At 43.9% G+C, this 23,829-nt stretch overlaps 2 protein-coding genes across 6 annotated transcripts in view; both read right to left on the bottom strand.

Moving 5' to 3' along the window:
* LOC110499902 (apoptotic protease-activating factor 1) overlaps nt 1-8,989 on the bottom strand; it is a 62,575-nt gene extending 53,586 nt beyond the window's left edge. For 2 of the 5 annotated variants that reach the window (XM_090213680.1, XM_036957158.2), the window contains exons 1-7: nt 8,763-8,989; nt 7,383-7,604; nt 6,877-7,066; nt 3,490-3,687; nt 2,912-3,113; nt 2,608-2,720; nt 746-877 (exon numbers count right to left, since the gene is read on the bottom strand). In XM_090213680.1, coding sequence (XP_090069806.1) covers nt 746-877; nt 2,608-2,720; nt 2,912-3,113; nt 3,490-3,687; nt 6,877-7,066; nt 7,383-7,529 — 982 coding nt within the window. In that variant the 5' untranslated portion in view covers nt 7,530-7,604; nt 8,763-8,989. Of the gene's footprint in view, nt 1-745; nt 878-2,607; nt 2,721-2,911; nt 3,114-3,489; nt 3,688-6,876; nt 7,067-7,372; nt 7,605-8,762 lie in introns of all 5 variants that reach the window. The other 3 variants (XM_036957159.2, XM_090213678.1, XM_036957160.2) reach the window with 3 other exon arrangements.
* A 383-nt stretch (nt 8,990-9,372) lies between these two features.
* Nucleotides 9,373-23,754, bottom strand: ccdc87 (coiled-coil domain containing 87). Its single transcript, XM_090213681.1, is given in 21 exon segments — nt 9,373-9,476; nt 9,479-9,682; nt 10,377-10,519; nt 11,070-11,184; nt 12,148-12,333; nt 15,380-15,423; nt 15,649-15,764; nt 15,893-16,002; nt 18,382-18,511; nt 18,716-18,831; nt 18,978-19,094; nt 19,261-19,479; nt 19,626-19,752; nt 19,902-20,059; nt 20,200-20,282; nt 20,946-21,027; nt 21,361-21,598; nt 21,876-22,126; nt 22,280-22,434; nt 22,788-23,063; nt 23,656-23,754. Coding segments are annotated over 20 exon segments (2,925 nt in total). The 5' UTR covers nt 23,032-23,063; nt 23,656-23,754; the 3' UTR covers nt 9,373-9,389.
* Between the last annotated feature and the right edge of the window lie 75 nt (nt 23,755-23,829).

Genomic DNA, 23,829 nt, shown 5'->3' with positions numbered 1-23,829 from the left:
ACACAATCACTAAAAACTGAAGCTGGAAAGACTGCAAACTAGCTGCACTTCGTTTTGTTTGACCTTTTTTCAATGTACATTTCTGTGTATATATATATATATCCACAAAAATTATGCCAGCTGATTCATGATTTGTATGTATGGGACAGCTGGAGATTGAATTTGAATATTGAAACAATGTTGCAAATGTTGGAGACAGACAGAAAGGTTTATACAAATATCTGCTGTTAAACTAAATAATAGTCTAAAAAAAAAGTGAGATAATGTCTAGATACTTTTTTATAGTGGAGAACAAGTTTATAAATTGCCTGGCTGGGCTGATGATACAGTGGAATGCGCAGTCAGATGCAACAGAGTAAATAGGCATTTTAACGTCATTGATTTAGCCGGTGGTAACTTGTGGAATAGACACCAGCTGGAATGCGGTTTAAACCAATCAGCATTCAGGATTAGACCCACCCTCTGTATAAGGTACTATATTCTATCCATACTATTACAGTATGCCACGTTGCTGTTTTATTTGATGTTTAATTAGCTTGTTCTCTTCATGATCTGTTCATTATTTCTATCAATGTTTTTGGTCACACTACATAATGCCAACCAAATCATTCATAAGAAAATGTAATACTTATTTCTCTTGAATATGTGAAATAAATTGACATTTTATTGTAAACCTGAATGGAATTTTCATTTCATTCAATACAATTTCTTTTGACACTATAGATACGTGTGCGTGAGCATGTACCTTTGCACTCTCTGACAATGCTGCGGGCCTGTTCTGGGAGTCTCTGGGGTTTCCTGTTGACATACAGGGCGAGGATCTCCAAGGCCTGACCCTCCTCCAGACCACTCTCCACTGCCACCTCAGACTTAGGACCTGGACACACACACACACACACATATGCACAGTTTGATGAGCAGGTGCATTGAGCGTAATGTTTGAGCAGTGTTCTATAAATGAAGTCATCATTATCAGTAGTACTGATCATTATACTTCCGGCGCCGACAGAGATGGCCGCCTCGCTTCGCGTTCCTAGGAAACTATGCAGTTTTTTGTTTTTTTACGTGTCATTTCTTACATTGGTACCCCAGGTCATCTTAGGTTTCATTACATACAGTCGAGAAGAACTACTGAACATAAGAGCAGCGTCAACTCACCATCAGTACGACCAAGAATATGACTTTCGCGAAGCGGATCCTGTGTTCTGGACTTCCTGACGGGCCGCCCCCAGGTGGTGAGGGTAGGCAACAACATTTCCACCCCGCTGATCCTCAACATTGGGGCCCCACAAGGGTGCGTTCTGAGCCCTCTCCTGTACTCCCTGTTCACCCACAACTGCGTGGCCACGCACGCCTCCAACTCAATCATCAAGTTTGCGGACGACACAACAGTGGTAGCCTTGATTACCAACAACGACGAGACGGCCTACAGGGAGGAGGTGAGGGCCCTCGGAGTGTGGTGTCAGGAAAATAACCTCACACTCAACGTCAACAAAACTAAGCAGATGATTGTGGACTTCAGGAAACAGCAGAGGGAACACCCCCCTATCGACATCGATGGAACAGTAGTGGAGAGGGTAGTAAGTTTTAAGTTCCTCGGCGTACACATCACAGACAAACTGAATTGGTCCACCCACACAGACAGCATCGTGAAGAAGGCGCAGCAGCGCCTCTTCAACCTCAGGAGGCTGAAGAAATTTGGCTCGTCACCAAAAGCACTCACAAACTTCTACAGATGCACAATCGAGAGCATCCTGTCGGGCTGTATCACCGCCTGGTACGGCAACTGCTCCGCCCACACCCGTAAGGCTCTCCAGAGGGTAGTGAGGTCTGCACAACGCATCACCGGGGGCAAACTACCTGCCCTCCAGGACACCTACACCACCCGATGTCACAGGAAGGCCATAAAGATCATCAAGGACAACAACCACCCGAGCCACTGCCTGTTCACCCCGCTATCATCCAGAAGGCGAGGTCAGTACAGGTGCATCAAAGAGAGACTGAAAAACAGCTTCTATCTCAAGTCCATCAGACTGTTAAACAGCCACCACTAACATTGAGTGGCTGCTGCCAACACACTGACTCAACTCCAGCCACTTTAATAATGGGAATTGATGGGAAATTATGTAAAATATATCACTAGCCACTTTAAACAATGCTACCTAATATAATGTTTACATACCCTACATTATTCATCTCATACGTATATGTATATACTGTACTCTATATCATCTACTGCATCTTTATGTAATACATGTATCACTAGCCACTTTAACTATGCCACTTTGTTTACATACTCATCTCATATGTATATACTGCACTCAATACCATCTACTGTATCTTGCCTATGCCGCTCTGTACCATCACTCATTCATATATCTTTATGTACATATTCTTTATCCCCTTACACTTGTGTCTATAAGGTAGTAGTTTTGGAATTGTTAGCTAGATTACTTGTTGGTTATTACTGCATTGTCGGAACTAGAAACACAAGCATTTCGCTACACTCGCATTAACATCTGCTAACCATGTGTATGTGACATAAAATTTGATTTGATTTACTGTAGTAATGTTAGTATTAATATCACTGCTATTACTCATACACACCGCTGACACATTCGGCTAGGCTTCTGTCTCGGGTGGTGAGCAGTACTCGACACTGTATGTCAAAGGCCTTGAGCACCGAGCTGTCCCAGATGTCATCCAGTATCAGCAACGACCTGCACACACACACATCTAATTCAATTGACAGGAATTATAATGGAGTTAATAGCATACAATAATTCACTCCATAGCTAAAACTTCTGAGGTCCAACTGAACGTTCTACTCATCATTAACAGCCACCATTTAGAAGAAATGGACCAAGTTGAAAGGTTTGCTACCAGTCCACATCAACCCTGGGGGACTGACCTGGGGTAACGACGGAGCATGAGGAAGCGTAGTCGCTCCTTGGCCTCCTCCAGAGAGCCAGGAGGCCGGTGGAGGGAGGACGAGGGGTCTTTCTCCTGGCTCTGCTGCTCCAGGCGGAAACACAGTGACTGGATCCTAACCAGCAGGTCAGACCGGTCCAGCTGGCCTATGGACAGCCAGTGGACTCCTCCTGGAAAACACTCTGGGGGGGGTCAGAAGGACCGGTGTGGGTGTGGGTGTCAGAGAGAGAGAGAGAGAAAGACAGATGGAGAGAGACAGTACAGTCAAGAGACCAATGCGATAACGAACAAGGAAACGGAGAGAAAGATGGAGAGAGAGAGAGACACAGACAGAAGAACAGAACAGTCAAGAGACCAATGCGATAAAGAACAGAGAGAAAACATAAAGTGAATGCAGACAAAGAGAAAACAGAGAGAAAGTGAATGAAGAGAGAAAAAGAGCCTCCTCTACATGTATTAACCCCCCTCCAGAAATGCATCTTGGGTCAGTTTGACATTTTACCCATTATTGGGCTTGGTTAGGATTGTGGAAGGAAACTTCACCACGGAGCCACCTACCTGTGATGAGTGCGTGGTCACGGACTGCCTCCGCAGCCAAGACAGACTTGCCGGAGCCGGCCATGCCGAACACAGTGACCCAGCCGGGCTCCTTCTGCAAGCGGTAGAGCTTCTCCCTGACCCGGTTCATCAGGGCTGGCCGGCTCACAAACACCACGGGTCTCTGGGGCACGCCGCCCTCACTCAGCACCGCCTGGACTGGAACAGGGTAATACAGCATTATATATATATATAAATACAGTATGTTGCCAATGGAATAAACAGAGGGGTCAAACATGGCAGAGACAGAGAGGTGCGCTACCATACACACACATATAGTTGAAGTCGGAAGTTCAAACACTTAGGTTGGTTTTTCGTCCAAACTAACCTCTGCTCTTACCCCAATTCTTAATAACCCAGATTTCAGTCCAGGATTGCTGGATGCTGGCTTTAACTTTTGGCTTAATAAAGGCATACGCAGGCTAAATGACTTATTTGCTGATAAGATGTTATTGTCATTTGAGCAGATGGTCGAGAAATATCGACTCCCAAAGCAGGACTTCTTCCGCTTCCTACAAGTAAGACATTATATTCTGAAGAACACCACCTTAATTGGTAACCCTGATGTGTCTGTCATTGAAAGAATGCTTTTTTTCCCCACAAAGGAAAATGTCTGTAAGTCTGTTTTATGATACTTTAAGGTCCTTTTCTGCTGTCAACACACAGAGGGTGAAACAAGTGTGGGAGAAAGAATTGTCTGTTACTATTGACGAATAGATGTGGGAGGACATTTGGAGATATGCAAAAACAATATCTATATGTAATCGTACTAGAGCAATCCAATTAAGAATAATACACAGATTGCATGTATCCCCAAATCGCAGACATGCTTTTAGCCCCACTTCCTCTTCCCCTCAGTGTCTTAAATGCAAAACTGATACAGGCACCCTAACACATTGTTTATGGTCATGTACCAAAATACAAAGATACTGGTCTGGTGTTCTGCAATAAAAGATCCTAGGGGATGATCTAGAATTGGACCCAGTTTCTTTACTGTTAGGTCTCCCTAGTAGGCAGGTTACTTCTGTGGGTAAAAGGAGGCTTTACAACATCCTTACCTTCACAGCGAGGAAAAACATCCTTTTACAGTGGATTAGTGATAAGGTTCCTTCTATTAAAGATTGGCATAAGATACTATTTGAATGGGTGCCTCTGGAATATCTGACATGTACATTGCATTCTAAAACAGACCAGTTCTACAAAGTATGGGAACCTTATCTAAAATACCTAGAACCTGAGGTATCAGCTATTATGCTGCAAGGATTCTCTTAGAATGGCGGGGATCTGTGTATTTTAGAACTACACTGTACGTTCCATGTGTGGAACCTAACTTCTTGGTTTAAACTGAGCTTTTTTGTTTAATTTCTGTTTGTAAGTTTGTTTAAAATGTATGTATGTATTGAGAGACGCAATGATGGGGATGGGGTGAGAGAAGTACCGAGCGGGAAGAGGAAAATGGTGTACGTATGTATGGGTGTGTGTGGTATGTATGTACGCATGTGTGTGTGTGTATATATATATATATATATATAAGAAATTTGTGGAGTGGTTCAATTTTTTTTTTTTTTTTTTTGGTAACAGTATTTTTATTGGAATTTCACAATTTTCACCCATATTAAGAGATACAACAACAGAGACAAAGCAACAAAAAAGTGAGTGCTGTTTTTTTTGTTGCTTTGTCTCTGTTGTTGTATCTCTTAATATGGGTGAAAATTGTGAAATTCCAATAAAAATACTGTTACCAAAAAAAAAATAAAAAATTCAACCACTCCACAAATTTCTTGTTAACAAACTATTGTTTTGGCAAGTTGGTTAGGATATCTACTTTGTGCATGACACGTCATTTTTCCAACAATTGTTTACAGACAGATTATTTCACTGTATCACAATTCCAGTGGGTCAGAAGTTTACATACACTAAGTTGACTGTGCCTTTAAACAGCTTGGAAAATTCCAGAAAATGATGTCATGGATTTAGAAGATTCTGATAGGCTAATTGACATCATTTGAGTCAATTTTGAGGTGTACCTGTGGATGTATTTCAAGGCCTACCTTCAAACTCAGCACCTCTTTGCTTGACATCATGGGAAAATCAAAAGAAATCAGCCAAAAACTCAGATTCTTTTTTTTTGTAGACCTCCACACGTCTGGTTCATCCTTAGGAGCAATTTCCAATCGCCTGAAGGTACCACGTTCATCTGTACAAACAATAGTACGCAAGTATAAACACCATGGGACCACGCAGCCGTCATACCGCTCAGGAAGGAGACGCGTTCTGTCTCCTAGAGATGAATGTACTTTGGTGCGAAACGCAATCCCAGAACAACAGCAAAGGACCTTGTGAAGATGCTGGAGGAAACAGGTGCAAAAGTATCTACGTCCACAGTAAAACGAGTCGTATCTCGACATAAAGGCCACTCAGCAAGGCCACTCAGCAAGGAAGAAGCCACTGCTCCAAAAACACCATAAAAAAGCCAGACTACGGTTTGCAACTGCACATGGGGACAAAGATTGCACTTTTTGGAGAAATGTCCTCTGGTCTGATGAAACAAAAATATAACTGTTTGGCCTCCCGGGTGGCGCAGTGGTTAGGGGCGCTGTACCAGCTGCACCAGCTGTGCATCAGAGACTCTGGGTTCGCGCCCAGGCTCTGGCGTAACTGGCCGCGACCGGGAGGTCCGTGGGGCGATGCACCATTAGGCTTGGCCGGTAGGGATGTCCTTGTCTCATCGCGCACTCCTGTGGCGGGCCGGGCGCAGTGCGCGCTAACCAATGTTGCCAGTGTTTCCTCCGACACATTGGTGCGGCTGGCTTCCGGGTTGGATGCGCGCTGTGTTAAGAAGCAGTGCGGCTTGTTGAAGCAACATCTCAAGACATCAGTCAGGAAGTTGAAGCTTGGTCCCAAATGGACAATGAGCATACTTCCAAAGTTATGGCAAAATGGCTTAAGGACAACAAAGTCAAGGTATTGGAGTGGCCATCGCAAAGCCCTGGCCTCAAGAAAATTTGTGGGCAGAACTGAAATTCTACCAAATACTAATTATGTAAACTTCTGACCCAACTAGGAATGTGATGAAAGAAATAAAAGCTCAAATAAATCATTCTCTCTACTATTATTCTGACACATTCTTAAAATAAAGTGGTCCTAACTGACAGGGAATCTTTACTAGGATTAAATGTCAGAAATTCTGAAAAACTGAGTTTAAATGTATTTAAACTTCCAACTTCAACTGTACATATACATAGAGCGCCCCTGCATATTATGTCCCTGTATCAGAAAAGGAGGGCACATCTCAGACTGCCCTAGTCTCCTGGTATTCTCCATCCTCCACCCTTTGGGGCAACTCACCATAGCGGGTGCCACCGTCTGAGAAGCTCTTCTCAGCCTCAGGGGAGACTAGGGGCAGGCTGTTGTGGAGCAGGCTGGCCAGGTCTCCGTAGCTCTCGCGGACCAGGGCGTTGTAGAAGGAGATGTAGGCCTGGTTATCCTTCCTCAGGAGCAGCTCCAGCAGGGCCGCCGCCTGCTCTCTCCTGGTGGGCTAATCGATGGACAATTTGAATTTTGAAACCACTTTATTGCTTTTCTTACACCGATGCAGTTCTTTCAGATGTCCGTAGTGTTAAGTGTTTAAAAAGCCCTGCAATCTCTCTGACTTACCTCTCTCTCCCCTTCCTCTTATGAGGGTGTTTGTTTGGAATCAGGAACCCAACCGTTTTCCCAGCACAGTGCACTCGGTTATGGGCCAAATTCAAAACAAACAGTTTTATACACTTAATCATCACTACACACTTACCACTATGGACATAGGAAAGTGTATGAAAAGGGTGCTACTGTACTTCCCCACCTCACCCCACCTTGCTCCTGATCCTGTCCTCCTCGTCCCCCGTCAGCACACCGTCACTGATCATGTGATCCATCAGGTAGGAAGCCCTGATGTCCTGCTCCAGGCTGGAGCGTGACTGAAGCAGGCAGCTCCGCGCCCCTTCCTCCATCATCGCCATGCCAACGGGCCAGACCTGGTCCAACCACACAAGTGGGCTGGGCTGGAATGGTGATTAATTGGCAGGTGATGGGAGCTACGGGGAAAGGAAGTTGCATGGATGGATGTAGTATGGGCAGTACTAGTTCTGGTCCAGGGTGCTATGTGTGGCTTGAGCTTTCTTGAACAATAATAGGTTGAAGGAGGCTCAAGCTGCACGTAACACCCTGGACCAGAGCTAGGACAGTACTACTACTTGCACTGCTGCCTCTTAGTGACTCCTGTGCCCCACCTAAAATACAACTGGACACTGATAAGAGCTCTGATTGGTAGATGTACAGTATGATGAAGATCCTTGTAATACTACAGTGCCAGAAAATATTTGAAAATGCTGCCCTTACAAAAAAAGATTGCAGTCGACTGTGGTATTTTGGAGGCAGTATTTGCAGCATACTGCAGTTATACAGCACTCTGACTGAATATATTTCGTAAGGACAGGTGACTTCTCCATGAATGTGGTTGAGAATGGAATAAGTCTGAATGACTTGACCATCTAACGTTAATTTGTAGCAGAAAAACAACAATTGAGACTACTTTCGTTATCCATCTCCTCCATTCAGTCTGCGTGCACTGACTTGCCCAGATATTGCTGATTCAACGTCAGGAAGTTACCAAATTTCCTCTTTAGAGTGAACATTGATTGTGGGCTTTTGTCATTTAGTCAGGTTACAAGTTTATACACACACACACACACACACACACACACACACACACACACACACACACACACACACACACACACACACACACACACACATACATACATACATACATACATACATACATACATACATACATACATACATACATACATACATACATACATACATACATACACATACATACATACATACATACATACTTTATACTACTATATATATAAAGTAGCTGACTGGCGTATAACTAGCTAACTGTGCACTTAGACCGTAACGTTATAGTTAACTACCAAGGTTAATTTGACAGCTGTGGGACACAGCAGTGTAGCTAGCCGACATTCCCAAAACTACACAGCAGCTGTCTGTAGTAGGCTATATAGTATGCATAACAAACGCTATTTATACGTTTATTATTTCCACAGGCAGACAAACATTGTTTGTTTATAAAAACAAGATAGGAACAACACTTTTTAACTGAAGGTGGCACATACTTCACTCGTAATAAGTTGTAAGGAAACAAATGAAACACAATTACTCACATGTATCTATTTGCTCGACACAGGAGCTCGCTATCCACACTCGATAAGTACTCAAGTTTATAATAATTTCCTTTCAAAATAATGTAATTCTGACAAAAATCCCCACCTATTTTTGAAATGAGTAGGGTTCTTCCTGAATTGTAACAAAAACAACTTCCGCCGGTCTGAAATGACCAATGCGGTGGCGTTTCGCGCACACGTGAGAGGGTGAGATAAAGCATGCGCTTAACTGTAACTAGGCAGATGGGAGCAGGCTGCCTGGTGATGCGTGACAGCTTGTTGTTCATTGTAAACTTGTAGGCCTGCAGTGCTAGCTCAGTATCTTTGGTATTGCACTTGGCAATACTGATAAGACACTTAACAGTGACCCGAAATAGACTCATAGTGCAAACAGCGTTCCTTTTGTCATGTAATGTAAATGATTAATGACAAAATATTCTCCATATCAAATGTTGACAATGTCATATGAACCTACTAGTAGTGCATATATACTATCCAATCACGTTCATACATTTACTTGACAAGGGATAATGATCATGGATTATACATAATATGAATACATACAAATGATCAAATATAATATATCCTTCCAAGCAGTGCATACAAACAATTTTCCAAGCATTTTATTTATTTGCTTACAACGTTCAAACTTATACTGGATACACTGAGCTCGGCTGGGTTGGATTGGAGGGGCTGTGTGTGTGAGGGTGGGGTCTCTGGCTGAGGGTCGGGGTGTGTCCTTGGGGGGTGGGGTGGGTGCCCGGGTACAGCTGAAGGTTGGGGTTGAGGGGGGGCAGTCTGGTGGGGAGAGAGCCCCTCCCCTCCACCACCCTCTCCAGAGCCTGGACCCGGCGCTCCTGCTGCAGCCAGTAGAGCATCTCGATGCGGTCCCAGCGCATCTTCTCCCTGTACGGCCTCCCCTGGAGAGAGTGAGAGAGTGACCGTTGAAAACACAGCTGTGAGGAAACTGCTTCGTCTGGCTACACCAGAGTTTTGGGGCTTTTGTTCTAGCCCAATACACCTGATTAAACCAATGAAGGACTTGATGATGAGTTGACAAGTTCTGGTTATTGGGGATAATCAGATAAGGGGGATGGCGCAGAGCTCTTCATAGCGTTTTCTCAGTATGTATGAGCCTAGTATGTCAATATTTGTAACTTACTGCATACATTTTTTTCTAACTTGTATGTTCTAGATAGGATATACGACTATTACACATTGTGCAGTTTTAGTAAGTAGTAGGCAAGACAGGACCGATTTTGGACATGGCCAGAGGAAGAAACAGAGAATGTGAGGGAGAGAGAAATAGAGAAGGTGAGGGAACGGCAAAGCTCTTTCAATGAGGGTAAATCACCAACCTAAAAACTCTGCTTTCTCTCTGTCTCTCTCTATCCCCCATAGCATACTGCATGTGCTGTATGTCAGAGAGCACAGTGACACTAGTGGGTCATATTCACTAGGAAATCAACGGAAGCAAACAAGCAAAAATGAGGAGGGACTTTGCTCAATTTGTCTAATAAGAAACACAGGTTTTTGTTTTCCGTTGCAAAACATTTTGCTACGCTGTACACTAATTAATAGACCCATGATGTATGGCCCATTGGCCTGACTCACCTTGTAGGTGACAGTGTCATGGAAGCTGTCTGTAATGTGGTGGAGAATCTTAGACAAAACCTTCTCCAGAGAACAGATCTGGGAGTTGAGTTTTCTCCGGTGCTTGGACTCATCCATCCTGGCTAGAGAGGTGCCTCGGTAGCCTGAGAAAGAAAAAAATGAGTGTGCAAGTGAGAAAGAGAGAGAGGGGCAGGAATGAATAAATAGAAAGAAAAGAGAGTGGAAGGAAAGAAAGATAGAAAAATAAAGTGAGAGGAAGGAAGGAAAGATGGAAGGAAAGAAAGAGACAAAGATAGAGCGAGAGACATTCCCTTTGTATAGTGTACGAAGATATGCTCCTTCACTTACGACCATACTAGCCTCTCAGAAGCTATGCAGGGTTGGGCCTAGTTAGTACTTGGCTGGGAGACTGCCTGGGAATACCAGGTGCTTTAAATGTTTTTGTCCAGTAAGGTGTACTCTGGCATTAGATATTTCATCAACTGCCTTTTATTTATAACAATAATAATATGATGATATATTTAGCAACTTACAATATATCATCCAATACAATATGCTGTAAAAGCAATATGTTATAATATTGTAAGGAGCACAGGAGGCTGGTGTCATCTTAATTAGGGAGGACGGGCTCGTGGGATTATATCTGCACCGAGGGGAAACTTTACCCCAGAGCAGATATATATTATGCAGTACCTTGCAGGAAGAAGCGGTTGGGGTCAGAAGCGTCCCTCTCAAACAGCTCCAGACGAGCCAGCAGAGACTCCCTCTGCTGGATGAGACGGGCAGCGCGCTCCCATGCTGCTGTGGCCTGGGAGGAAACGTACGCACACACACACACGGATGTATACAAAATACACACACACGGACACACACACACACACATACACAAATGTATGCATGAACACAAAATTCTGTTCAAGGTATAGAAAAGATTTTGGAAGTATATGGTGATCTCTGTCTCTATGGTGATATGGTGATCTCTGTCTCCATGGTGATATGGTGAGCTCGGTCTCCATAGTGATATGGTAAACTCTGTGTCTATGGTGATATGGTGATCTCTGTCTCTATGGTGATATGGTGATCTCTGTCTCTATGGTGATCTGTCTCCATGGGGATATAGTGAGCTCTGTCTCTTTGGTGATATGGTGACAGAGCGTCTCTTCGGTGATATGGTGAGCTCTGTGTCTATGGTGATATGGTGAGCTCTGTCTATATGGTGATACAGTGAGCTCTGTGTCTATGGTGATATGGTGAGCTCTGTCTATATGGTGATACAGTGATCTCTGTCTCTATGGTGATCTGTCTCCATGGGGATATGGTGAGCTCTGTCTCTTTGGTGATATGGTGACAGAGCGTCTCTTCGGTGATATGGTGAGCTTTGTGTTTTTGGTGATATGGTGAGCTATGTCTCTATGGTGATATGGTGAGCTCTGTGTCTATGGTGATATGGTGAGGTAATATGAACACAGCATCAAGTATCATGCTACCATCTCTGCTAACCTCTATCAGGGCTGTCCAATGTCAGTCCTGGAGGGCCCAAAAACTTCTGGGTTTCATTCTCTCCTTCTGATCAGGGGCTAATTCAGACCTGGGACACCAGGTGAGTACAATTAACTACCAGGTAGAAACAAAAAATAGAAGTATTTAGGCCCTCCAGGACCAGAATTAGACAGCCCTGCTATAGATGGTGGCATGATACTTGTACAGTAAGTGTGCATTCACCTGTATGTATTTGTTATCGTATGCATGTGTGTCTGTGTACTGTGCACACCTCCTCCAGCTGGTCCCTGCGTGCGTGGGAGCTGTACTTAATGGCCATGTCCAGTCTGTAGGTGTCGGGCAGGCAGAGGAGTGTCCAGATCCTCTCCAGCCTGCTCTGGACCTGGTCCCCCTCTCCCATCACCCCCCCTCGACTGGCCTCCTTGCTCCCCACACTCACTGTCCTCTTATAGGCCTTCTGACAGGGAGAAAGGACATTTAGTAAAAACAATTTTTAAAGGGAGTATCCATATTGCTAAGGCCTATTCAATTCAAGTCTACAGAAAGTCCCTAGGGGTAGAAGCTAGAGTTTGATTTGGAACAGAACCCAATCAGTCCCAAACTGTTATGCGTAGATCTGAAGGAATTGGAGAGATGATGGAATGGGACAGAGAAAGAAAGATGATGTAATGGGACAGAGAAAGAGAGATGATGGAATGGGACAGAGAAAGAGAGATGATGGAATGGGACAGAGAAAGAAAGATGATGGAATGGGACAAGGAAGGAGAGATGATGGAATGGGACAGAGAAAGAGAGATGATGGAATGGGACAAGGAAGGATAGATGATGGAATGGGACAGAGAAAGGAGAGATGATGGAATGGGACAAGGAAGGAGAGATGATGGAATGGGACAAGGAAGGAGAGATGATGGAATGGGACAAGGAAGGAGAGATGATGGAATGGGACAAGGAAGGAGAGATGATAGAATGGGACAAGGAAGGAGAGATGATGGAATGGGACAGAGAAAGAGAGATGATGGAATGGGACAAGGAAGGAGAGATGATGGAATGGGACAGAGGAAGAGAGTGTCACGTCTGCTCCCGCTCTTCTCTTCCTCTGGCGCTTGAGGGCGCCAGATTACCCTGCATCACACGCTCCTGCCATCAATCATGCACATCAGCCCTCCCTCGTCACTTGCATCAGCATTATTGGACTCACTTATCTCCTGTTTATTTCCTCCCCTATAATTGCCAGTTCCTCAGCTCTGTTCCCTGCTGCTTCATTGATTGTCTTTTGTCTTTGTATTTAGTTCTTGACGCTGTTCCTGTCTCGTCTATGTCCGTTGTTTATTAAATGTTTACTCCCCGTACCTGCTTCGTCCCTCCAGTGTCATTCCGCGTGACAGAGATGATGGAATGGGACAGGGAAAGAGAGATGATGGAATGGGACAGAGAAAGAGAGATGATGGAATGGGACAGGGAAAGAGAGATGATGGAATGGGACAGGGAGAGAGAGATGATGGAATGGGACAAAGAGAGAGAGATGATGGAATGGGACAAGGAGAGATGATGGAATGGGACAGGGAAAGAGAGATGATGGAATGGGACAAGGGAGGAGAGATGATGGAATGGGACAGAGAAAGGAGAGATGATGGAATGGGACAAGGAAGGATAGATGATGGAATGGGACAGGGAAAGAGAGATGATGGAATGAGACAGGGAAAGAGAGATGATGGAATGGGACAGGGAAAGAGAGATGATGGAATGGGACAGAGAAAGAGAGATGATGGAATGGGACAGAGAAAGGAGAGATGATGGAATGGGACAGAGAAAGGAGAGATGATGGAATGGGACAGAGAAAGAGAGATGATGGAATGGGACAGGGAAAGAGAGATGATAGAATGGGACAGAGAAAGGAGAGATGATAGAATGGGACAAGGAAGGAGAGATGATGGAATGAGACAGGGAAAGAGAGATGATAGAATGGGACAGAGAAAGGAGAGATGATGGAATGGGACAAGGAAGGAGAGATGATGGAATGGGACAGAGAAAGGAGAGATGATGGAATGGGACAGGGAAGGAGAGATGATGGAATGGGACAGAGAAAGAGAGATGATGGAATGGGACAGGGAAAGAGAGATGATGGAATGGGACAGGGAAAGAGAGATGATAGAATGGGACAGAGAAAGGAGAGATGATGGAATGGGACAAGGAAGGAGAGATGATGGAATGGGACAGAGAAAGGAGAGATGATGGAATGGGACAGAGAAAGAGAGATGATGGAATGGGACAGGGAAAGAGAGATGATAGAATGGGACAGAGAAAGGAGAGATGATGGAATGGGACAAGGAAGGAGAGATGATGGAATGGGACAGAGAAAGAGAGCTGATGGAATGGGACAGGGGAAGAGAGATGATAGAATGGGACAGAGAAAGGAGAGATGATGGAATGGGACAAAGAAGGAGAGATGATGGAATGGGACAAGGAAGGAGAGATGATGGAATGGGACAGGGAAAGAGAGATGATAGAATGGGACAGAGAAAGAGAGATGATGGAATGGGACAGAGAAAGGAGAGATGATGGAATGGGACAGAGAAAGGAGAGATGATGGAATGGGACAGAGAAAGAGAGATGATGGAATGGGACAGAGAAAGAGAGATGATGGAATGGGACAGGGAAAGAGAGATGATAGAATGGGACAGAGAAAGGAGAGATGATAGAATGGGACAAGGAAGGAGAGATGATGGAATGAGACAGGGAAAGAGAGATGATAGAATGGGACAGAGAAAGGAGAGATGATGGAATGGGACAAGGAAGGAGAGATGATGGAATGGGACAGAGAAAGGAGAGATGATGGAATGGGACAAGGAAGGAGAGATGATGGAATGGGACAGAGAAAGAGAGATGATGGAATGGGACAGGGAAAGAGAGATGATGGAATGGGACAGGGAAAGAGAGATGATAGAATGGGACAGAGAAAGGAGAGATGATGGAATGGGACAAGGAAGGAGAGATGATGGAATGGGACAGAGAAAGGAGAGATGATGGAATGGGACAGAGAAAGAGAGATGATGGAATGGGACAGGGAAAGAGAGATGATAGAATGGGACAGAGAAAGGAGAGATGATGGAATGGGACAAGGAAGGAGAGATGATGGAATGGGACAGAGAAAGAGAGCTGATGGAATGGGACAGGGGAAGAGAGATGATAGAATGGGACAGAGAAAGGAGAGATGATGGAATGGGACAAGGAAGGAGAGATGATGGAATGGGACAAGGAAGGAGAGATGATGGAATGGGACAGGGAAAGAGAGATGATAGAATGGGACAGAGAAAGGAGAGATGATGGAATGGGACAAGGAAGGAGAGATGATGGAATGGGACAAGGAAGGAGAGAACTACCCAGATCGAAGGCTCCCAGTCTTAATGACACATAAAACCTGACTGTATTACAATGGCTGTAAATCCATTTATGGTACATTTACTGCATCATCTGTGTACTAAGACATGCACACACACACATACCTGTTTAGAGCTGGTTATTTCTTCATCTGGGCTCTCTTCCTCCTCTGTAAAAAACCCAACAGACAATAAGTTACCTATGAGTCTATAAACAATAGGCTATGAAACAGGTTTAGTACCAATAAGCCAGAAATCCAATGAGTCATGACATTACCTACTAAACCAGAACTGTTTGACTTCCTTTTATTTCACAATCCTTGACTGGAACATCCTGCGTTTGAATGACTCACTGAATTACTATGGTTAAAAGTCACAGTGTGCGTGTGTGTTACCCTCCAGATCGGGTTCCTTCCACAGCCCTCCCAGCAGCACCGTGTTGACGTTCCACACCCCTGTCACGTACTCCTGCTTCTGACCCTTTAGAGCCTCCATCTTCTGCCTCCGCCTCCTATCCACACACACGGGTTTGTTAGCTGCTCGCAGTCCTCATAATGTAAGAAACATGATTACAACAAAAAAGAATGGAGAAAAAAAGAATGAAAATAGTGGGGCAGACAGACAGACAGACAGACAGACTTCTTCCTCTCGTCTCCTCGTAGCTGGAGCAGTCTTCTTCTCTCGTCCTCCTCATCGTCACTATCGCCACTATCGTACAGGTGGAACGCCGCCCACAGGTAGTCATTGTCCTACATGGACACAGAGACAGAGAGAGTCCTAGTCAATCACTCTCTGATACCACAACAATAACTGGACATGGAAATTATTGGACATGTATCTAGTGCTTGAATTGGGCCTGGAAAAACACTGGTATTCTGATATTACACAGGTACTTAAAGAGTGGGAGAAGGGGTTTGCCAGTTTGTTCTCAGGTAACGAAAATGTGGCATATTTTGAGGACATTTTTTATAAAGACATATGTTCCCTGAAAACTAAACTGGAAAATACAATGTTAGAACCCTCTGATATATGTAACCCGTATTTAAATGAGGAGCTGTCTGTGGCAGAAGTTAAGAAGGTGATTGATGCTGCAAAAAATGGGAAAGCGTTTGGCATTGATGAACTGCCTAATGAGGTTTTAAAATCCCCTAAATTAATTCACGTCCTATTTGATTTGCTCCAAATGTGTTTTGAGTACAGTATACTGCCGTCCACTTGGTATAAGTCTATAGTGAATCCCATTACCAAATCTTCAAAAAATTACCCAAGAGTGCAACTGAACTATAGAGGCATAAGTTTATTAAGTACAGTTTATAAATTATATTTTCATCCATCCTCAACAATAGGCTAATTACATTTTTGGAGAATCAAAACATTCTGGTGGAAGAACAAAATGGTTTTCGTAAATCCAGAGCCTGTACAGGTCATATATTCTCGGTCTGTACAATAATCAGAAATAGATTACACAAAGAGAAGCCTACTTTGGCATGTTTCATTGATTTCCAGAAAGCTTTTGATTTTGAAAATAGGGATATTTTAGCCTATAGTTTGTTAAAAACAAGGGTTGATGGGAAATTTTATCACGCAATCCAGTCTCTTTACAAAGTATCAATTGCTTGTGTGCAGGTTAATGAATATGGTACAGACTGGTTTCCCGGGTGTAAAACAAGGAGACACCTTATCACCGACTTTGTTTGCTTTGCTTATAAATGATTTGGCAAAAGAAATTCCACAGTAAAATATTGGAGTAAGATATGATGATGAAATGTTAAGAATCCTTTTATATGCTGATGATACTATTTAGATGGAAGAAACTGAACAAGACCTGCAGAACATGTTATTATGTGCAGTCAATTGGTGTAGAATATGGAGTCTCATGATCAACCAGACAAAAACACAGATAATGACTTTTAGAAATCCAGGTACTAAGAGAAGTGTTTTTCAGTTTTGTTTTGGTGAAGACATTCTTGAGTTTACTAGCAATTATACATATTTGGGTATTTTTATTCTTTCTTTTTTTCTGTATGTATTTATCTGGTTATGTTATGTTATGTTATGTTATGTTATGTTATGTTATATTATGTTATGTTATGTTATATTATGTTATGTTATGTTATATTATGTTATGTTATGTTATATTATGTTATGTTATATTATGTTATGTTATGTTATGTTATATTATGTTATGTTATGTTATGTTATATTATGTTATGTTATGTTATATTATGTTATGTTATGTTATGTTATGTTATGTTATATTATGTTATGTTATGTTATATTATGTTATGTTATGTTATATTATGTTATGTTATGTTATATTATGTTATGTTATGTTATGTTATATTATGTTATGTTATGTTATATTATGTTATGTTATGTTATGTTATGTTATATTATGTTATGTTATGTTATGTTATATTATGTTATGTTATGTTATATTATGTTATGTTATGTATGTATGTAAATTATTTTACTGCTCTAGGGATGTAATTTACTATTATGTATTGATTTTTACCTTACTTATTCTTTCTTTCTTTCTTTATTGAATTATTGTAATGTTTGTTTATGTGTCAATTAATCCCATAAGGGATGGGTTGCCAATTGGCGATTTGACACGAAAATAAAATGTCATTCATTCATTCAAAAAAGTATTCATTACATTCGGTACTGAGTACCGGCACCTTGACTTTTCTACTGCTTGAGGTCCAGCACCTCTTATAGAATAATGACTGAAAAGTTCTGGCACCTAAATATAAACAGTACTCAAGCCCAAAATGAGTACCAGCACCTATTTTCAATTTGTTTTATTTGTCACATGCACAATTATAGTGAAACGCTTAACTTTCAAGCCCTACCCAACAGGGCACAGTATTCAATATAAAAAAAGTAGAACTACTAAAATACAACAACATCAAAACACAAAAAATAAATCAAGCCATGTCTATAATGTACATGCATAACCTATGGTCCAATTCATAAGTTTATTGTTTATTGAGATTTATTTGTAAACAAAACCGGTTGATTTTCTTCTAGTTACTCAATCGATTTTTATGCATTTACTGCCTTCTATTAATTAGAAAGTCTTCTTCTATTTGCTTCCTGTAACTACAGAATGTGTGACCTCTGACCTGATTGGTGATGTATCGGAGGTAGTCCTCGACTGAGAGGTCAGTCTTCCACCACTGCAGCCAGGCCGTGAAGGCCCGGGAATTCTGGTCTTCCGGTTTCTTATGGTCCGCTGGGATCTCGGTCCTTTTCCTGGACACACACACACACACACACACACACACACACACACACACACACACACACACACACACACACACACACACGCACACACACTCACTTTGAGTTACATTGGGAGACCTGCAGCTCTCTGTGAGAAAATGTGTTGTATTATGAGAGAGAGCGTGTTAAAGTGGTGTTCGGGTATTGAGTCAAGTGGGATACAGGGTACAGTACCTGTGGGACATGGCGTTGGTGTTCTGTCTCTTCAGCTGTGGGTTGATGAACCTCTGGTGGTTCTTCTTCTTCATACTCCATCTGATGTTGGTCAGGGCTGGCTCTATCATGGCGTCCTATAGGGGAAAGGAACAGATCAACAGGGAGTCAATTCTATTGATATTCAAGAGATTAATTGAAATTCTGGATCAACAATTGCCAATTTAAGAATGGATTTTTCCTGAATTAAATTCAACAGGCAATGTAAAAGAGTATATCTCACCTCATCGAAGTTGAGATACTGTGTAGATTTGCTTTTGGATAACTCCTTATAGACTTCCTTTATTTCTTCCCCGGCAAACAGGTTACGATCCAGCCATTGCACTGAAGAGAGCTCAAGCTGTTTAGAGAAAAAGAGAGAGAAAAGAAGAGAGAGAGAGAGAGGGAGAGAGAGGGGTCAGACCACCATGATGAGGTCATAGTGATAGTAACAGTATAACAGTACCATCATCACACACTAAGTAGTAATAATAACATGTCTATCCTCCGCCTCCTCTGTGACCCACCTCTTTGGTGAGGTAGTTGTAGACGGGTGGGTATGTGTGGATGTTAATGGTGTCGCGGAGAACCCTGTCTGAGACGCGGGCGGCGGCTGTGCGGGCTAGAGAGACGTGGGACAGGGCCACGTTCACCACAGCTCCCTGGGGGTGCATCGGTTCCTCCACTGGCACCCTGTACCTTCCTCCACTGGCACCCTCCCTCTTCTCCCCCTCCTCTTCCTGTTTCTAGGATTGGACAAGAATAGATGGGGGGGGGGGGGGGTATAGGAAGTATACTATGGTGAAAGAATGTGTGTGCATGTGTGTGTGTGTGTGTGTGTGTGTTCCCTACCTGCAGAGTGTGTTCCCTACCTACAGAGTGTGTTCCCTACCTGCAGAGTGTGTGTGAGCTGTTGTAGTTTGGTGGAACCTCTCCACGCCAGGGCCTTGATCAGAGGAGGGAGGTCTGTGTCAGAGTCTGTCACAGCCTGATCCACAATCACTCTGTCCTGTAGCAACCTAGATACATACACACACATAAGAACAAACGTACACACACACAAACACACACACACTCACACATATACACACACACACACAAGCACAAAATACACACACTCAAGCACAAAAATACACACACACACACACACACACTCTACCGCACACACCTCCTGAGGTCGTGGGCAGGGTCAATGGGCTTCTCGATGTTGGAGCAGGGCCCAGTGGCCAGCAGCACCAGAGGCGACTGGGGTCTGGTAGGCAGGGCCTCCAGCTCCAGCTCCTCCAGGAGAGTCTCTCTCTGCAGGTCTGGCATGGAACTACACCCCTGGGTGCTCACAAAAATAACTGCATAAAATATAACTCATACTAATAATAAATAATAAATAAATAATAACCGTCCTGTATGTATGTCTTCAGGGACCAGTTGGAGTGGGTGTGAATAGTACAGTGCAACTATACCAATACCTTTAGTCTGGTGTAGCCATGGTAATACATGCTGGGTTCCTCATCTGACGGTGAAACATTGGCCAAGCTGGCCCGCGCTGCATCTAAACACACACACACATATCACTACTACTAGTACTAACAAACAATTGTTTATTTTTGTCACAAGTGTACTTGACTATATGTGTGTGTGGCTGTCTGTGTGAGAGAAAGAGAGATAGAGAAAGAGAGAGACAGAGAAAGAGAGATACAGAAAGAGAGAGAGAGACAGAGAGAGAAAAAGAGAGAGACAGAGAAAAAGAGAGAGAGAAAGAGAGAGAGAGACAGAGAACGAGAGAGACAGAGAAAGAGAGATAGAGAAAGAGAGAGACAGAGAGAGAGAAAGAGAGAGACAGAGAGAGAGAGACAGAGAAAGAGAGATAGAGAAAGAGAGAGACAGAGAACGAGAGAGACAGAGAAAGAGAGATAGAGAAAGAGAGAGACAGAGAGAGAGAAAGAGAGAGACAGAGAGAGAGACAGAGAGAGAGAGACAGAGAGAGAGACAGAGAGAGAAAGAGAGATAGAGAAAGAGAGAGAGAGACAGAAAGAGAGAAAGAGAGAGAGAGACAGAGAACGAGAGAGACAGAGAAAGAGAGATAGAGAAAGAGAGAGACAGAGAGAGAGAAAGAGAGAGACAGAGAGAGAGACAGAGAGAGAGAGAGAGAGACAGATAGAGAAAGAGAGAGAGAGAGCAATAGAGAGAAAAGAGCGAGAGAGAGATAGCAAGCCTTTGTTAGTGATCAGTTCCAGGTGGCAGGGCATCAGGTCATAGACCTGCTCCAGGTCCATGTCTCCCATCTTCTCAGTCATCTGACAGACAGACAGACAGACAGACAGACAGGGAGAGAGAAGGGAACATCTCAGCTCCCTGTAGCTTTACCACAGACACACACACACACACCAAAACAGCAGAGAAGCAAGTGTACACACACATTCACACGCATGGAGACACACACACCCACACAGAAAGATGTAGGTACCGCACACACACACACACACACACACACACACACACACACACACACACACACACACACACAGAGACAGACAGACAGACAGACAGACAGACAGACAGACAGACAGACCCACACTCACTCAAACACACACACACTCTCTCTCCCTCTCTTTTTCTCTGTCTCTCACCTCTCGGAGGTCCCTCTCGATAGGGTTTTTGCCCTGTCTGATGGCACCGCTCTTCTTGCAGCCAGCCTTGGTCTGCAGAGTCAGACCAAAGTCCAGTTTGCATGGCAGCGCTGTGTGTGTCTCCATCGCCCCCTTCAGGTCGCGTCCGGCAGCTCTGGGTCTCTCAGCACTCAGCCGGGCTCTCCGCGTAGCCTTGATCCCTGCCGCTACGCTGCGTCTGATCGAGTGGACGTTTAAACTGCAGAGAAAGAATAACCGTTAGCAATAAGGCGAACAATAACAACAACCAATTGTATTTACAGCTGCTTGGTGAGTTTGCACTTATCGACAAAAGGTGGATGATCGATAATTCAAGTAACGAGCTTAGCATGCATTTTCGACTATAAGAATTTGGCTACAATTGGTTTCAATTGTAAATCTTGGTTTAAAGAAGCTAGAGATGTTGATTTGAGGACCTTAGATCCTCATCTAGGAAATAATGGAGCTCGGGAAAACCCTGCTCGCCAGTCACTCACAGGCTGGTGCAGTCTATGGCCATCTGTGCCCCCAGGCGGCTGCGGTTGGCCTGGTCGCTGAAGACGGCGCGGCGCCTCAGCCTGTCCAGCAGGTGGAGATAGTTGAGGTAGAGCTCCTGGCAGATGCGGAGCACCTCCTGGCACGTCTCCGCCTGCAGCTGCCTGTTCTCCTCCTGGTTCAGCGTGGGCTCGTCCATCAGCCCCTTCAGGTCCTGCCAGATCAGGCCCAGCTCTGACGTCATTACCGCCGCCTTGGGGGAGGGGGGGGAGTCGCAGAGTGTTTTGGGTGGATGGGGGCTGTGTGTGTGTGACACTGTTCCATCCATCTATCTATCCAACCATCCATCCATTTAGTAGATGCTTAGGAGAGAGAGTGTATAGTGTATCCTAATGGAGTGGCTCACCAGAGCTTGCTGATCCTCCACAGGGGTGGAGTGGAGCACGGAATGCTCCTGGATCCGGTACTGCAGCTGTTGACGCATGTCGGCCAGGGAGGTGGGGTTGGTCTTCACCCCCTCTGACACCGACGGGGACACTGTTCTCTCCTCCTGGACCCTGTCTGGGAGGAACAACACACCCGGGACATGTGTACATACGGTACCTTTCATTCTCCTGTATCACCTCCATTCATAAAAACAATAAACATATTTTGTTTTGGCATCATAAGAGATGTGTGGGGCATGTGGATAGAGAAAATAGACTGTGTAGATCGACACCCTGTGTGTGTTTTCAGGTCAGCCCTGTAAATGAATAGGCCTAGACTTTAGAATTTAGGTGGGTAAAACTGTCTACACATCCTTTTGTTGATTCAAATAACTCAAAGGCCTCATGCATACAATCACAGATCAACAATAGCACCTCACACAAGGCACCAGGCTGTCTTCCCTCAAACAGCTTTAGATCGCCACACACCTGCCCTCTTCTCTCCCTCGGGGTTGGACTGGAAGAAGAGGGACAGTGGCCCCAGGATGCTGCGGTATCTCTGCTGGATGTCCTGGGTGCAGGCCACCATCTGTGTCATGGAGGTCAGCATGTCCTGGCCATCTGCCATCCGTCGTTTGGCCTCCGCCGCTCGGGAGAGGCGGCCCACCACTTTAATTTTGCCACTGCTCATCCCCTCTCTGGTTTCAGGATATGACATGGCACTTTTGGGCATGCATGGTCACCTGGGTCCATGTTCAGACCTCTCTTGGTTCATACACATTCAGTAGCGACATGATGCACAGCGCACACAAAGACATGAATTTCTGTACCAGCTGCCTGTTATGATTCACATTCACAGGCTGTCATTTTTCATTGATAGGCTGTCATTTTTCATTTATGGTAACTTTGTGAACCAAATATCTAGCCACCCACATGGGCACAGACGTCAGTTCAACGTCTGGTTTTGATTTACATTTGGTTGAGTTGTCAACTAACGTTAACATGAATGGAACGTGAAATCAACATTACATGTAACTGGATTTAGGTTAATTCAACGGCATCACATAAAAAATTTTTTTAAAAGACGTGGAAACAACGTTTATTCAACCAGATTTTACCCAGTGGGTAGCTCCCCCCTTGAAAGGTAATGCGCAATCTTTACAGCAATGCTCTGTACTAACTAGCTAGCTAACATTAGCTTGCCAGCAAGCAATGGAAGTTGGAACTTTGTTTGACAAGTGAGCTCTAAAAATTATATACAATTAAACGAAAATACTACTTGAATTTGTCATAATTTGGAGAATACCTAAATAATTGTTGATTCATATTAATAGATAAGAAACATAACTTGCTTTACCTTTAGCTACCATTATTTCCTCATAGCCTGTTTCAGGAGGGACGCGTTGCTTGGAAACGCAAGTTCCCCTCAGTGATGTATACAAACCCTGGACTGCATTATGTGAATTGGCCACCGAGTGACTTTGAAGCCACAGGTCAGTCATATTGGCACTCCCCAGAAGGAGCAGTCCTC

The sequence above is a fragment of the Oncorhynchus mykiss genome, chromosome 21 (genome assembly GCF_057628025.1).
Source record: "Oncorhynchus mykiss isolate SJ-2025 chromosome 21, ASM5762802v1, whole genome shotgun sequence".
Classification (NCBI taxonomy): domain Eukaryota; kingdom Metazoa; phylum Chordata; class Actinopteri; order Salmoniformes; family Salmonidae; genus Oncorhynchus; species Oncorhynchus mykiss.
This window is presented reverse-complemented; position numbering and strand designations above follow the sequence as displayed.